The sequence below is a fragment of the Hakea prostrata genome, chromosome 1, assembly GCF_041222555.1.
Source record: "Hakea prostrata isolate BN-2017 chromosome 1, UWA_Hpros_2, whole genome shotgun sequence".
NCBI classification, from domain to species: domain Eukaryota; kingdom Viridiplantae; phylum Streptophyta; class Magnoliopsida; order Proteales; family Proteaceae; genus Hakea; species Hakea prostrata.
This window is the reverse complement of record NC_142600.1, coordinates 70,697,691-70,712,159: the sequence shown is the minus strand read 5'-3', so window position 1 is coordinate 70,712,159 and position 14,469 is coordinate 70,697,691. Positions and strand designations below refer to the sequence as shown.

General features: G+C 39.3%; 2 protein-coding genes and 1 pseudogene across 2 annotated transcripts; 2 read left to right on the top strand and 1 right to left on the bottom strand.

The window, feature by feature from the left end:
* The first annotated feature begins 1,766 nt into the window (after positions 1-1,766).
* LOC149029720 (GDSL esterase/lipase At4g10955-like) lies at positions 1,767-3,172 on the top strand. The gene is made up of 2 exons (XM_089151379.1): positions 1,767-1,828; positions 2,179-3,172. Exons 1-2 carry the CDS (start codon positions 1,767-1,769, stop codon positions 3,170-3,172), a joined length of 1,056 nt encoding a protein of 351 aa, XP_089007505.1.
* A 927-nt stretch (positions 3,173-4,099) lies between these two features.
* On the top strand, positions 4,100-8,388 carry LOC149029719 (GDSL esterase/lipase At4g10955-like; annotated as a pseudogene).
* A 2,630-nt stretch (positions 8,389-11,018) lies between these two features.
* LOC149029718 (putative pectinesterase/pectinesterase inhibitor 61) lies at positions 11,019-14,009 on the bottom strand. The gene is made up of 3 exons (XM_089142048.1): positions 12,584-14,009; positions 12,027-12,163; positions 11,019-11,929 (listed from the first exon to the last, which is right to left on the bottom strand). The coding sequence occupies exons 1-3, from the start codon at positions 13,570-13,572 to the stop codon at positions 11,232-11,234; spliced, it is 1,824 nt and encodes a 607-aa protein (XP_088998174.1). The 5' UTR covers positions 13,573-14,009; the 3' UTR covers positions 11,019-11,231.
* Positions 14,010-14,469: the final 460 nt, after the last annotated feature.

Below are 14,469 nucleotides of genomic sequence, written 5' to 3'. Positions count from 1 at the left end.
GGAGGTGAGAACGTCAACTTTAGATTTAAGGAGTTGTTGTATCTTGGAGATGAGAACGTCAAGGTCAAACCCAGTTTGCACTAAAGGGGGAAGATGAGACTTGGGGTTGTGGATCATGGATTATGATTTAGAAAACCCGGTTTTGGGTCTTGTTGTAGGGAGGTGATAGAGGAGAAGTTAAGAACAAGGTTGGACATTCTGTTTTTGAGTAAAAGAAAATTGGTGTTCTAAAAGTTAGAAAAATTCCATTTTTGGCTTTCATCTTTCCTGTGTTGTAGTATATTACCTTCGTATCTCCTTTGCAAGTAGAATCTGTTGGAGTGCTAGCCTTCAGATCTAAAGAGTTGTTGTATCTTGGAGGTGAGAACGCCAAGGTCAAACTCAGTCTGCACTAAAGGGGGCGTTCAAATACCTTAAGGAAAAGTACTGTACGTACGCCTCAACTTACCTTGTTCGAGTTCGTGCTGGTTTCATTTCCACTTCCTCTACTTCATTCGGGTAAGTGGTTCTCACATAAGGTATACTACTTTGAATTTTGTTTCTCTTTGTCTGATATTGGTCTGTCTATATTGTGGCTCTGATCTTCTGGTTCTAACATATTAGTTTGATTTCCCCCAATTTGTATGGTTCCAACACCCACAGTGGCTTCTTGTTATATACAAATCACAAATTTTGTTGAAAATAAGGTACTTGCAAGCTCAACCAACCTGTTGCTAATTTGAGTCCTAGAGTCATATGATATGATACTGTGCATGGGATCAATGAAGCATTCCAAAGTGAGTATGCTGGGATGGTTATTTCTGATCTTTATTTTTGAAAAAAATCTGTAGCAGGCACAGCATACACATCTTTAATTTGTCTGATTCGAACTTATCTTTAATGGAATTCTTTGGACTAATCGAAGTGGAAAATCCTGCTTTCCATCGGTTTTGAGTCCCAAGTTCAGTAAGATTCTTCTTACATTCTTGTTTTGATTGTAATGCTAGTGTTGGGCACAATGCATACCAACTTAATGTCTCTCTTGTTGGATGGACATACGACGTTCAGGCATTTGGTCGACACTTTTAAGTTTCACACCTGCAGAAGCAGAACTTACCTTCAAAATATGCTTGTTTGAATGGATTTGCTCGTGATGTGGTAACCAAATAATCAGTGGATTCACTTCCTTATTCAGTCATATCGATCATAATCATAATGTGTTAAAAGATGAATTATTTGGTTTTTTCCCCTTGTGTAGTCATTGTTTTAGTGTTAATGGTTGACATCCTTAAGCAGTCATGATGTTTTTTCTATATCTAGTGTAGGAATTGTAATATTACTGAATTCTGGGAAGGTTCCTTACAGGAACAGAATAACATACACCTGAATTTCCCAGCCAGCCAAGTCAAACTCGAGCTATGCAAGGTTTCAGAAATCTAGCTGGCATTGGATTTTTGTGTTAATACTTGTGCTCTTTCAAGGGTCTTGGTTAAGTCCCCAGAAGCATGAGAACCCAACAGCACACAGAAATTTTAGTGGAGTTCTAAATGGTTAAGTTATATGCATACCAGGTTAAGTTTTAATGCTTGATTAATTGACAAAACAAGAATGTTTGGCAGAGCAAAACTTGTTAACTTTGTTTTCTATTTGAGGGTTCACAAATGTTTGGAAGGGCACCATATCATTTCTTTTACAGTTAACTTTCTTTTCTATTTGTTGGTTCTTTGGTTGTAAATTGCAGATTCTGCGGAGAAATCAGGAAGAGAAACAGCAAAAGTACATAGATAATGTTCTCTGAGAGACATAACTTCAGCCTTTCAGGACCTTCTTACCTTACTACTGTTGATTGGTACAACATTTTCCCTACATGAATGGTTTCTCATTTGGGACTAAAATGAGGCGACTACACTCTATTACTTTTCTCTGATTTTTGACTCACAGTTGCCAACGGTCAAATGCATGTAAAGTAATGCTTTCCCTCTTTGCATCCGAGTAAGGCGTGCGTCCAGCCATTAGGTGCCCTGTCCATGGTGCCCTGCATTAATGTTTGCTTGGTACCACGGACAGAGCATACGGCCGAAGGACACTGAGGGTCAAGTAACTTGAGATTGAATTGAGAGACGATTGCATTGGGCTATGGATCTCATACAAGCTAGTTATTTGCATTTTCTCTTAATTATGTGCTTGCTTAATTTACAGGACTAATGAACATGATCGTAGACGTGTTATTGCCAGCTTGGTACAAGGCACCTATGTTTTAGAGAAGGAGCGGCAGAAGAAGCGTAAGGGGATGGCGAAACCCTGGTGGGAGTCGTTCCAATTTGAGTTGTTTTGCGCGCTCATAGATGATAATGATTCCTCCATCTTCGGTGCCATTTATGAATTCAAACCTCAGCTGGCTTCCAATAACCACTATGGAATCCAGGGGACCCCAAGATTCGTGATTGCCTTCCGAGGCACGATGCTGAAGTGCAAAACCTACAAACGGGACCTCAAATTAGATTGCAATATCTTTCGAAATGGACTTCATGAGACCTCACGCTTTAAATTTGGAATGCAAGCCGTCCGGGAGAAGGTTGCTGAAGCTGGAGCTTCGAAGATTTGGTTAGCTGGTCATTCTTTGGGCTCTGCAATAGCAATGCTGGCTGGCAAGAACATGGCAAAGACGGGTGTCTACCTCCAGGCATTTCTCTTTAATCCACCATTCACGTCTCCTCCAATTGAGTGGATCAAGAGTGAGAAACTTAAACGTGGAATCCGAGCAATAAAAGGTGCCTTCATTGCTGGAATTGCATGGATTAAAGACGACGACGATGATGATGATGATGATGATGATCACTGCCACCAGGGCCAGGGGTCAGCTGCATCAGAGGATCAGTTGTTGGCTGCATGGTCTCCATGTTTGTTTGTCAATCAGAACGATATTTTGTGCTCGGACTACATTGGTTATTTTGAGAACTGGAAAAGAATGGAGCGGCGTGGAGCCGGAGACATAGCAAAATTGACAGCCCGGCATTCCCTAAGGGGTGTTCTTTTGGAAAACAGAGAATCCGAACCCCTGCATTTCCTCCTGTCTGCAAACCTTACAGTTAGCCGCAACTCACCACCAAACTTAATGGGTGCTCATGAGCTTTCAGAGTGGTGGAGACCAGACCTCAAGTTAAAGCCTACTATGTTATACCAATTCAGGTGACTCTTGTGTTTTGTTATGCCATGCTTTTTTAGATTAATATTCAATTAAATGCTCGTGAACATATGTTCTGTACCTTTAAATCCACCCATATTGCTAGACAAATGCACCAACCTAACAAAGCGCTCCATGTTTGATAATATTTTATTTTTATTGAATTTTCTAAATTTGTCTATTATGGAAAATATACCCTTTCTTAGAATTCTAATATGGACGGATTAGTATGAATTAATAGAAACTTTTAAAACTTAATGGAAGATCTAATAAGTTGTTTATATAAGGAAATGTTAGGTCCCTCTCCTAACTTTAATCAACTGCATATTATTCTCTGCACATAAATAAATAATTTAGAGAGATAGTAATAACCAACTCAGTGAAATGTGAAGACTGGGTAAGGTTGGACTTAGAGACCTAGTTCTTCACGTTTCACTGACAACAGGTTGTTTCTTTGCTGCCCAAGATATTAGGTTTGGCCCTAAGTAAATACAATATCCAGTGACAGATCGTTTGTCATCAATATCTCCTGCCCAATCGGCATCAGAATAAGCAGTAATGGGGAATGACGAGCCCTTGGTGATTAGAAGTCCTTGATTGATAGTCCCTTTAAGATAGCGTAGTATCCGTTTAACAGCCTCCCAATGAGGAATGCGTGGAGAGTGCATATGTTGGCATACTTGATTAATCTACTAAGTAATCTCTGGCCGTGTGAGACTCAAATACTGTAGAGCATCAACTGTGCTTCTATAAAGAGTAACATTATCATAGGGATCACTATCATGGGCAGACAACTTGGAACCAGTAGTCGTAGGAGAAGCTATTGGTTTTGCCTCAATCATTTTTGTTCTTGTTAATATATCTGAAATATATTTTAACTGAGAGAGATGAAGACTGGTAGAGGTACGTGTTGCATGAACTCCCAAAAAATAATGGATGCCGCCAAGATTCTTCATAGCAAATTCAGTCCCTAAGTTGTGGAGAAGAGATTCTATAGATGCAGATGAGTTACCTGTGAGTATTATATCATCAACATAGAGGAGAAGGTACATCCGAATATTGGCTTGATTGTAGACAAACAATGATGAGTCAGCGGTGGATGCATAAAATCCTAGCCCCAAGAGAAATGTGGTGAACCGTTGGAACCAAGCACGTGGTGTTTGTTTGAAACCATAAATCGCCTTGTGTAAGCAACATACATGATTGGGGTATTGTGAATCAACAAATCCTTATGGTTGGGTCATAAATACTTCTTCATCCAAGTCACAATGGAGAAAAGCATTGGTAACGTCTAGTTGATTAATTTACCAATTGTTGCTCACTGAAATTGATAAGACGCTGCAAACAGTGGTTGGTTTGACAACAGGGCTGAAGGTATCATCATAATCAACACCAACTTGTTGATGAAACCTCTTTGCCACTAAGCGTGCCTTGAATCAGGAAACCTTGGTAGCTAATTTCTTGTCTTTTTAATTCATTAGCATATGTACATTTCTAACATGGAGCCAGAGCCATAGGAAAACTGGCAGCCTAGAATTCCCCAAAGGGCTTGTTTTAGAGAGAATTCGAACCTTTGTACTTCCTCCCGTCTGCTAACCTTACAGTTAACTTGCAGTTCAACTTCAGTGCTACGCATTTCATACACATCATTGTGCTGCCATTGTCGGCACCTGATGTTGGGCATCAAATACGCAGCATTCAAGTCTCGCCGTTAAGCCCACTAACAGAGTTTGAGTGCTCAAGGGCTTTCAAAGTGGTGGAGCCCATACCTCAATTTGGAGGGTAAGTCATACCAAGTCAGGTGATTTTTTTTTGGTCTTTCCCCTGCGAAATTTATTGTGGTCAAGTTTGTTAGAATGTTTGAATATTTCACACAAAGTGGGGTTCTTATGATTTTTAAATTCGTTGGATATGTGAAATATAATTATTATAGTTTTAATATGGACAGGCTAATCTAATAGGAATTGTCAGATCTTAATGGAAGATCCAATGACTTGCCTAGATAAGAGAGCCTAGATGGATTTGGTTGATAGTAACAGATTGGATATAAGCGACAGTGATACAACTCTATATCAGATTTTCCCCCTTCAAATATAATCACATTAATATTGTTTTGATCATTTTTCCCTCTGTCAGTTGCATACCACAGATACAGCATTGGTGTCGGCCGATCGAATACGTATTTCTAAAACCGTTTACAATTGAGCCTTCAAAGTTTAATTGAGAATTCACAAATGGATGTGAATAAGAAGATTCAATCAGGTTGGCAAACATGCAGAAGGACATGTTCAATTTGTTGCTACTTGAAGAATTTGTTATGCAGCAACATCTAACCCTCATGTGATACCACATCATTTCTTATACAGTTAATGATTTTCGTTTTTGTTTTTTTATTTGTTGATCCTTTTGTGGTGAATTGCAGATTCTGTGTAGATATCAAAAAGAGAAACAGAGCAGAACTACATAGATAATCTGATAATCTGAGAGGAATAACTCCATTATACAGTATGCTCTGATAATCTTCTTGGCATTTCTTTGTTGTAGATTGTTTATGGGTTTTCTTTTCCAAGGAAGAAAGAAAAATACCCATCACGTTTCGTTTGCTGAATGCTTCTAGTGCTTTAATTCAGATCCCTGTGATGATCTCTAGGTTTGCAATGTGGGTTTTGGTGTGCTTTTCATGCCCTAAATGAAGATCTGCATCTGAGCCCAAAACTGAGTCCTGTTCCTACTGGTTATGGTATTAGTTTGAGTTCCCCCAATTTGTATAATTCCACCACCCACAGTTGCTTCTAGTTATATATAAATCACAAATTTTGTTGAAAATAAGGTACTTGCAAGCTCAACCTGTTGCTCATTGGAGTCCTAGACTCTTATGATACTGTGGGATCAATGAAGCATTCCAAAGTGAGTATGGGATGGTTACTTCTGATCTTTATTTTTGAAAAAATCTGTAGCAGGGACAGCATACACATCTTTGTCGGATTCGAAATTGTCTTTAATGGAATTCTTTGGACTAATAGAAGTGGAATTAATCCTGCTTTCCATCAGTTTTGAGTCCCAAGTTCAGTAAGATTCCTCTTATTTTCTTGTTTTGCTGGTAATGCTAGTGTTGGGCACAATGCATGCCAACTTAATTTCTCTCCTGTTGGATGGACATACGTTCAGGCACTTGGTCGACACTTCTAATTAGTTTCCCACCTGCAGAAGTAGAACTTGCCCTCCAAAATATGGTTGTTTGAATGGATATGCTCGTAATGTGGTAATTACCAAATAATCAATGGATTCACTTCCTTATTCAGTCGTATCAATCATAATAATAATGTGTTAAAAGATGAATTATTTGGTTTTTTTTTTCCCTTATGCGGTCCTTGTTTTAGTGTTAATGGTTGACATCCTTAAGCAGTCATGATGTTTTTTCTACATATAGTGTAGGAATTGTTATATTACTGAATTCTGGGTTCCTTACAGGAACAGAATAACATATACCTGAATTTCCCAGCCATCCAAGTCAAACTCGAGCTATGCAAGGTTTCAGAAATCTAGCTGGCATTGGATTTTGTGCTAATACTTCTGCTCTTTTAAGGGTCTTGGTTAAGTCCCCAGAAGCATTAGAACCCAACAGCACACAGAAATTTTAGTGTAGTTCTAAATGACATCTCATACTGTCAAACACTACCAAATATTGTGTTGACACAGGTCCCCCAGGGCTTGAAGTGTATTATTTCGTATTAGGTGCAAATGCTCTTTTTTGAACTATTTGCTGTTAATTTATATGCATACCAGGTTAAGTTTTAATGCTTGATTAATTGACAAAACTAGAATGTTTGGCGTAGCAAAACTTGTTAGTTGTGAGGTTTGTGTATTATGATTCCAAATGCTTAACCACTTCACAGCGTAGCTGCTCTGTGAATTGACATTCTGAACAAAAACAAACATGCCTCCCATGGACCAGTTCAGTGGCTGTATCATAACAGTGTTGGTGTTATGGATTTAGTTGACAGTAACAGATTGGATATTAGCCAGCCCTGATGCATATCAGTCTATATCAGACTCCCCCCCCGGGGTGCACCATGTCATTTCTTTTACAGTTAAACTTTCTTTGTTTTTGTTGGTTCTTTGGTTGTAAATTGCAGATTCTGTGGAGAAATCAGGAAGAGAAACAGCAGAACTACATAAATAATGACCTCTGCGAGGGATATCTTCAGCCTTTCAGGAACCTTGTCACCTTACTACATGAATGGCTTCTCATTTAGGACTAAAATGAGCTGACTACTCTTTTACTTCTCTTTGATTTCTGAGTCACTGTTGCTAACTGGAAAATATAGGTTTAGTGCAGCTGGAGCTTTGAATGTTTGGTTGCTTACAGGAATTTTTTTTGGTTACCATGGCAATGCCTGCTGGTAAGACCATGGCAAAGGAAAGTGTTTTCCTCCAGGCATTTCTTTTTAATCCACCATTTGTGTCTGCTCCAATTGAGAGTATCAAGGATATGAAACTTAAACTTGGAATCCGAATGGAAAACAGTTTCATCACAGCTGGACTCACTTTTGCCATTAAGGGTCAAAACCAGAGATCAGCATCAGAGATCCATTTGTTATCTTGGCTGCAGGTCCCATGTTTGTTTGTCAATCTGGAAGATCATATATGCTCGGAGTATGTTAGTTATTTTGAGAACAGGAAAAGAATGAAGCAGATTGGAGCCAAAGCCATAGAAAAAGTGGCGACCCAGAATTCCATAGGGGGTCATTTGTGAGGCAAGAGAGAATCCTTTGCACCTCCTCCCATCTGCAAATCTTACAGTTAACTGGAGCCCATCACCAGATTTTAAGAGAACTCATGGGATTCATCAGTGGTGGAGTCCAGACCTCAATATGCAGTGTATGCTATACCAGTGCAGGATTGTATGTGTTTTTTATTTTAATTTAAATTAATGCATTGCAAGAAGTAGAACATCACCTACATCCCCAAATCAAAGAATTATAAAGGTGCCACAGCAGAAATATTACTTGATTTAATTTCAAAGCCATGATATCATCTGTTTAGAAGAAATTTTTCTTAGTACTAACGCAGTTGCGTTTCATTAGAAAAGCTTTTCTTAGCTGTTAAGGCAGGGACCCAAATGCTTGCCTGGTTCATGATCCTTCTGCTTGATGTCTTTTTTAAGTATAAAACAGGAACCTGATGCAGACTCTTTTAGATGGAAGAAGTTGGTTTTGAATTGAGATTTGATGATAAGGACTGAAAACCTTGCTCTCTTTTTTATGTTTTTTGCAAGATAGTTACTCTTTTCCAATGGAAGTGAAGATGAGTGGTAGGTTTTCTGGATCAACATGTCAAACCCAGAAGTGACTGGGTAGGCTCAAACTTTGCACAACTTTTCAAAGTTAATAATAGCTTACTTCATGGATCTTCTCAGCTTTTATACATGAAAAGATTAGTGCACAAGAAAAGAAAAAGAATATGATTCGGTTAAGTGGGATAGAGAGGATATTCCAGCTTTAGCTTTTTAACTAGCAAACAGCATGAGGCACAACATAATCTCTTAGTGCCCCAGTTTATTTGGTTAACAACTAATTGACAGAAAGACAAAAGTAATCTATGACTCAGGGTTCATGATTTTTTTTTAAAAATGAAGTGAATCAAGCTTTTAACATGCAACTCTCCTCGGACTCATTCATGGAGGTCTCAGTTGTTTTAAATGAGATTATTATTTTTCTTTTCTTGCTCTAACCATGTAACTGATACCAATCTCTTCATCACCATTGGTCTGACATGGGATTAATCTTTTTACTTAAAAGGTGTATGATCATTCAGTGTTATGATTGATCGCAAAGAAGAATATGATTTAAAAGTAAAAGTAACAACAGACATATTAAGGCCGTGTTTGTTAACCACCAAAAAATAATTTCTAGTGTTTCTTGTTTTGAGAAGTGGAAAAATTGACTGATAACGTTTTGATAAATCTCTCTTGTTTTGCGTGATTTTTGTAACATAAATTGAAAAATAGGAGGAAAAAAAAAAGTTCCTAAATTGTTTCCAATGTTGAGCAGGCATGCCTCTCAGTTGGGGGCAATTATTAATAATTAAGGAGTTAGAGACGAGATATATAGAACATTGAGCTGCAAGTCTGTCATTATTATTTTGGACATTTCATATTTCCATGTTTAAGAAAATTCTAATCTAAGTAGTTGGTGCTGGTAGACTTTTTGTAAATTCTCATTATTTGATTCATATCTGATATATTGACAGTGACCAATACCAATGCCCGCCGATACCACACGGCATTGAACTCATCAACCAATTCTCCATAACAACCACCACCACCACATGCTCTGTTCCTGGTGCAAATTCTACTACTAGAGATCAATCCCATCATGTCTAATGCTTCTTTCACAATCCACACCAATAAAAGTAAAGGACGATCACCAACCTTGGTTTTGTTTTTCCCTTCTTCTTTTGTACGGAGAATTTTTTCTAGCATTTTGCTTGGGAGCAATGCTGTTCTCTGTAGCAAGGTTTAAAGTATCAGTATCGAGTATCGTATCGGTCAGGTGATTTTAAGAGACGTATCGTCTTGTATCGAGTATTGTATCACTCTGACTAATGTATTTTAGTGTAATTCTATAGAGAAACGTATTAATTAAGATGTATCATATCAGTTGGGTCATATATGGATACGTATCGTACGGTATCAGTGGGATACTTAAAACCTTGCTCAGCAATCTGCCGTCCAGATTGAATTTAAGGTTCAGAGCAAATGTAGACCGTTGAATGAAGTGTTTATTCAACGGTCCAAATTTGCTCTGGACCCCGAATTGGATCTAGACCATGCACTGCTCCCAAACATGATCCATTTTTTCATCCATGGAAGGAGAGGATATTACATGTAGCATCAATGAGAGTTGAACGTCTTCACTAGAAGGTATTATTTATTACCAATTCAGTAATCCGGTGATGGTGTTTTTCCTTTTTTTTTGATTGAGGTTCTTCAAGGCATAGTTTTATATAATTTAAATATTTAATATATACATTAAATTGAACCAATTTGATATGATATAACTTAAAGAACTTGACCCAAATGGTTTCATTAGGTTTGAGACTTTTAACATCCTAGTTAAACATTTTTTAAATCAAAATTGTACCACGTTAAGGGTTTGAATCAACACAATAAAGTTTTCTTGTATTTTCAAGAATGGTAATAATTTTGCTGACTTCCTGACTAGGAAAACCTTGTCCATTTCAAATTAAATGATTTGACATCCTTCCACTCCATGACACTTAAACATTTGTCAAGCTGAAAATATGCTATCATCCAGCTTTTGTCAATAAAGCTTGCTTCACCAAACAACAAAACTACAAGGAACATGGTGATTCTAATTCTCATTGATGTCTTCTTCTCTTATTGTGAACCTTGATTTCAGTGACAGATCTCACCCTCAGACCCTCCATATGGATCCCACAAAGTCTACAACATTATCAATAAGAAAGAACGAGAACAAAATGAGAGGAAAAAAAAAAACATTAATAGTATATAATTGAGAAAAGTGTGTTCTGGCAAATGGATGGTCGAGATCAAAATCTATTAACAGCACAGTGCTACGCAATTAATTGCGGAACACCAAAGTCGAGCCGATAATTCTAATTCACATTGAAATCTTTCTTCTCTAATAACGGATCTTACCCTCAGCCCTCTATCTGGGTCCCACACTACAACATACTCAACAACAACAAAAACGAAATGAGAGAAGAAAAAAAAAACATTATCAATAATAATTATTATGGACCTGGACTACCAAGTCCATTCCCACCTACCGACACCTCACATGCACATGGAACTACAACGAGTTCAACACCAATTATGAAGAAACACAATTTCCATTTCAATTATTATTTATAAAAATTTACACAAGGAAAATTGAATGGGATGAAGAAGTTATGAATCTCTCTCTCATTTACTTTTCTCTCCATCTATCTATACCTATTGATCATTTGATCAAGAAAAATAAAGGAAAGGGTAAGAAAATTGGATAAATATCAGAATCAGAATCAGAATCCGAATCAATTATCAAACCGAAAGGCCAGCCACAAAGGCCACCCCTGTGGCGGGCAACCAAGAGGACCCGAATATGAATTTCCCGACCGTGAACTTAGCCGCCTCCGTGGCTTGGGTGATTACACGGTAACCGGGCCAGGTGACCCGTTGTCCGACCGCTCCACCCGGACCGCTATTCATGTATTCCCCGTAGTAGAGTGTGTTGAGGGCAAATGTGGCATTCCATTCAAGCCAACCCTTGGGGTGGATGTGATCACCCATGTAAGACAACATGTAAACTGTCCTGGAGTAGACCTTCCAAGGCCGACCCAGATAGGTCGGGTAAGTGGACTTTACGGGCTCCAGATCGGAATCAGCGAGGATCCGACATCCATGGATCGAAATGCCGGTGTTTTGGTTCGGGTCTTTACGATTCTGGGCCGTAATAGTGTTCTTCTGCTGGGCCATGGGCTTGCGCGCATAAAGACTACAATTCTGCAACACCACCGCGGCGTTCCCAAATACGAAATCCACGGTGCCGTACACTTCAGACTCTCTGTAGAACTGTCGTTGCGAGTGTACGTACAGCGTGTCCTGATACCCTACGACGCTGCACCGGTACACCACCGAGTGATCCGCACCAACTCGAAGGGCCACCGCTTGATGCTTCTCGGGTCCCGCATAGTTCTCGAAGGTTATGTCTCTTGCGATGAATCCAGCCCCAGTCGCCGCTACAATTTAATAAAATAAACCCGGCCCCACATTTTTCCATTACAATCCAACAACAAATTATAATTAATATTACTTAATACATAAATTATTACTTACCGAAAGAAGCCGTGTGGAACGTTGTAACCTTATCATACACGCTCTTTCCACCCGTAATGACGGTTTTGCCCTTGCCATCTCCAATGAACATCAAGTTAGTCTTTTTTCTGCCCACCTTCAGGTTCTTCTCTTCGTACCTAAAAAAGGTAGTTCAAATTTTCACGACAATGCATGAGATTACGTTATTAACCAATGGAAATAATTAATTCCTAACTTCTAACCCAAATTATCATTAGTCAATCTTAAACAGTGCAAACTCGTGAATAGCCAGCCAGCCAAATCATTTTCTTTCACATGCAGCATAATATTAATTACAAAATTTTAGTAACATCTCATGATAATTAGTTAGAGACAATGACAAAAACACCCATAATTGAATTGTTGTAGATCTTATAACATAAAATGAGATTTATAAAGTCAACAATAGCATAATTATATTTTTTTTGCTAATTATCTTGGATCTCTTTTAAATCTTTTTTTATTAATATTAAGTATAATTATTAGTGCGTAAAAGCTTGGAGAAAGGCAACAAAAAGGTGACTTTCTTTGAAAATTACCTTCCGGCCTTGACGTGGATAATAAAACGGCGACTGCTGTGCTCTGGAGCTGCTTTAATGGCGTCGGAGATCTTCTTGTAGGTTCCATTTCCATCTTTAGAGACAACAATGTCAGCGCGAATTACGTCGGCCGGCAACTGCAAAAGCCTCCTCTCTTTCCTCGACAACCATTTCGGGAACCCATGAGTAGTAGTAAATTCGCTTCCCATCAGTCTTCTCCGGTTCTGAATAGGAACTCCTGAGAAATCTCCGTCGTCGTCGCCGCCGCCGGAGAAGGCGAAGATGGCTAGAGAATTGCTCACTAGCTCCGACAAGTCTTTAAGCCTCTCTTTCACTTGATTCTTTATGACGTTCCCACCATTAACCTCATCGAGTCCTTCCAGACACGTGTCTTGATTGGTGAGTGCCGCACTTAGCCAAGTCATCACATCTTGCGCTGATCCAACGGTTCCTGTACCTCCGCCGCTTCCATCTGTCGGTGGCGCCACCGACGACAGAGACTGCGAGAGGTGGTCCATCGAATCCTGCAACAGCTCCACACAATCGCCATAAGCCGATTGAACCAGAGAATCCATCTGTAAATTCGCAATGTCGGAGACGTCGTAGAGGGCTTTTCCGACGCGTTGGAGAGTCATGTTGACTGAGATGTGAACAAGGTCTCGCTCCCCTGCTTGAAGCGCACCTGGAAAATCGACGAGAGAATTCACACAGAGATCTGGGTAACGAGTCTTGCTGCAGGTTTTGGAGATTGCTTGAGTGGGTTTTCCTCGAATGCCGAGTGCTCCTATTCCGGCGGATTTTGGTCGGAAAACAACGACCAGTGCTGCACAACCAGCTGCAGCGATGAGGAGCACAAAACCAATTACGCCTATGATAATTAGCTTTCGACTTCCATTTTTCGAGCTTGAAACACTTGTGGCTTCGCTCCGAAAAGATTCTCCAAACGACGCCTCTGTACGCTTTGATGAACCAAGCCTCCCGTAACCCATTTTTACACAGAGAAAAACAGAGATGAAAACAGAGAAGATAGAATGAAAATTGAAGTTTTAGAGAGGTTTTAAATGATACAAGCAGAAGTTGGTGCGCAGTCCATTTCGAAGGCGTTGCTAGAAGCTTTATTCTGGTTGGGTTTCAGTAGAGAAAGAGAGAGAGAGAGAGAGCATGAGAGGAGTGACCACTGGGTTATCAATAACATAAAAAGGTTCCTTTCTGCTGCTCTCCTTTGGTTCCCTTTCTGGGTCTTCAACTTTCTTATTTAAAGTAAACACGGAACCTATACTAGCTTTCTTCAATTAGAGTTTTAAAGTTAAGAGACACACAACAGGGAAATTTACTGACTAATTAAGCAGGATTACAGAGTGCTATTGGCTTAGTAGAGAAAGATTTGGTATTTTGGAGTCACAGGAAATGAAGAAAGCTATGGGAGCTGAAAAAAACAAAGAGCACTCACAAGTCACAAGAGTTGGAAGTCCAGAGGAAATTACCATGCCACCATGAGTGGCTTGTATTTCTTTATTTTCTTCTTGACCAAGGAAGGAACCAAACGAGGGAATCCATTCCTTGACAGGTGGGTAAAGCCGTAAAGGTGGACATTTAGAACCAGTACTTAAACCGTACTTTAGAATCGAACTTAAAAAAGTTTGGTTCGGTCCAAATATTACGGTGGAGACGGCTGCGTATACCACTTGTAGGATTAAATTCATGATATCTTCACTAAGAGGTATTCGTTATTATCGAAGATTGTTCGAAGAACTTAAAACCAGAACCCGGTTTGGGGCGAATCCGATGAGCAAAGCCATGTTACGTGGGGAGCCGGGTCAGCGACAGTAGTTAAGATCCACCGACAGAGCTTGTGGGCGTGAGCATGTGAATCGGTGATGGTGACT

Excerpts from the sequence above, each read along its gene's own strand:
- LOC149029718 (XM_089142048.1), bottom strand. The coding sequence starts at position 13,572 with ATGGGTTACGGGAGGCTTGGTTCATCAAAGCGTACAGAGGCGTCGTTT. Across the intron at positions 12,164-12,583 it reads ATCCACGTCAAGGCCGGAAG|GTACGAAGAGAAGAACCTGA; the intron begins GTAATTTTCAAA and ends TACCTTTTTTAG. Across the intron at positions 11,930-12,026 it reads GTTCCACACGGCTTCTTTCG|CGGCGACTGGGGCTGGATTC; the intron begins GTAAGTAATAAT and ends ATTAAATTGTAG.
- LOC149029720 (XM_089151379.1), top strand. The coding sequence starts at position 1,767 with ATGTTCTCTGAGAGACATAACTTCAGCCTTTCAGGACCTTCTTACCTT. Across the intron at positions 1,829-2,178 it reads TACCTTACTACTGTTGATTG|GACTAATGAACATGATCGTA; the intron begins GTACAACATTTT and ends CTTAATTTACAG.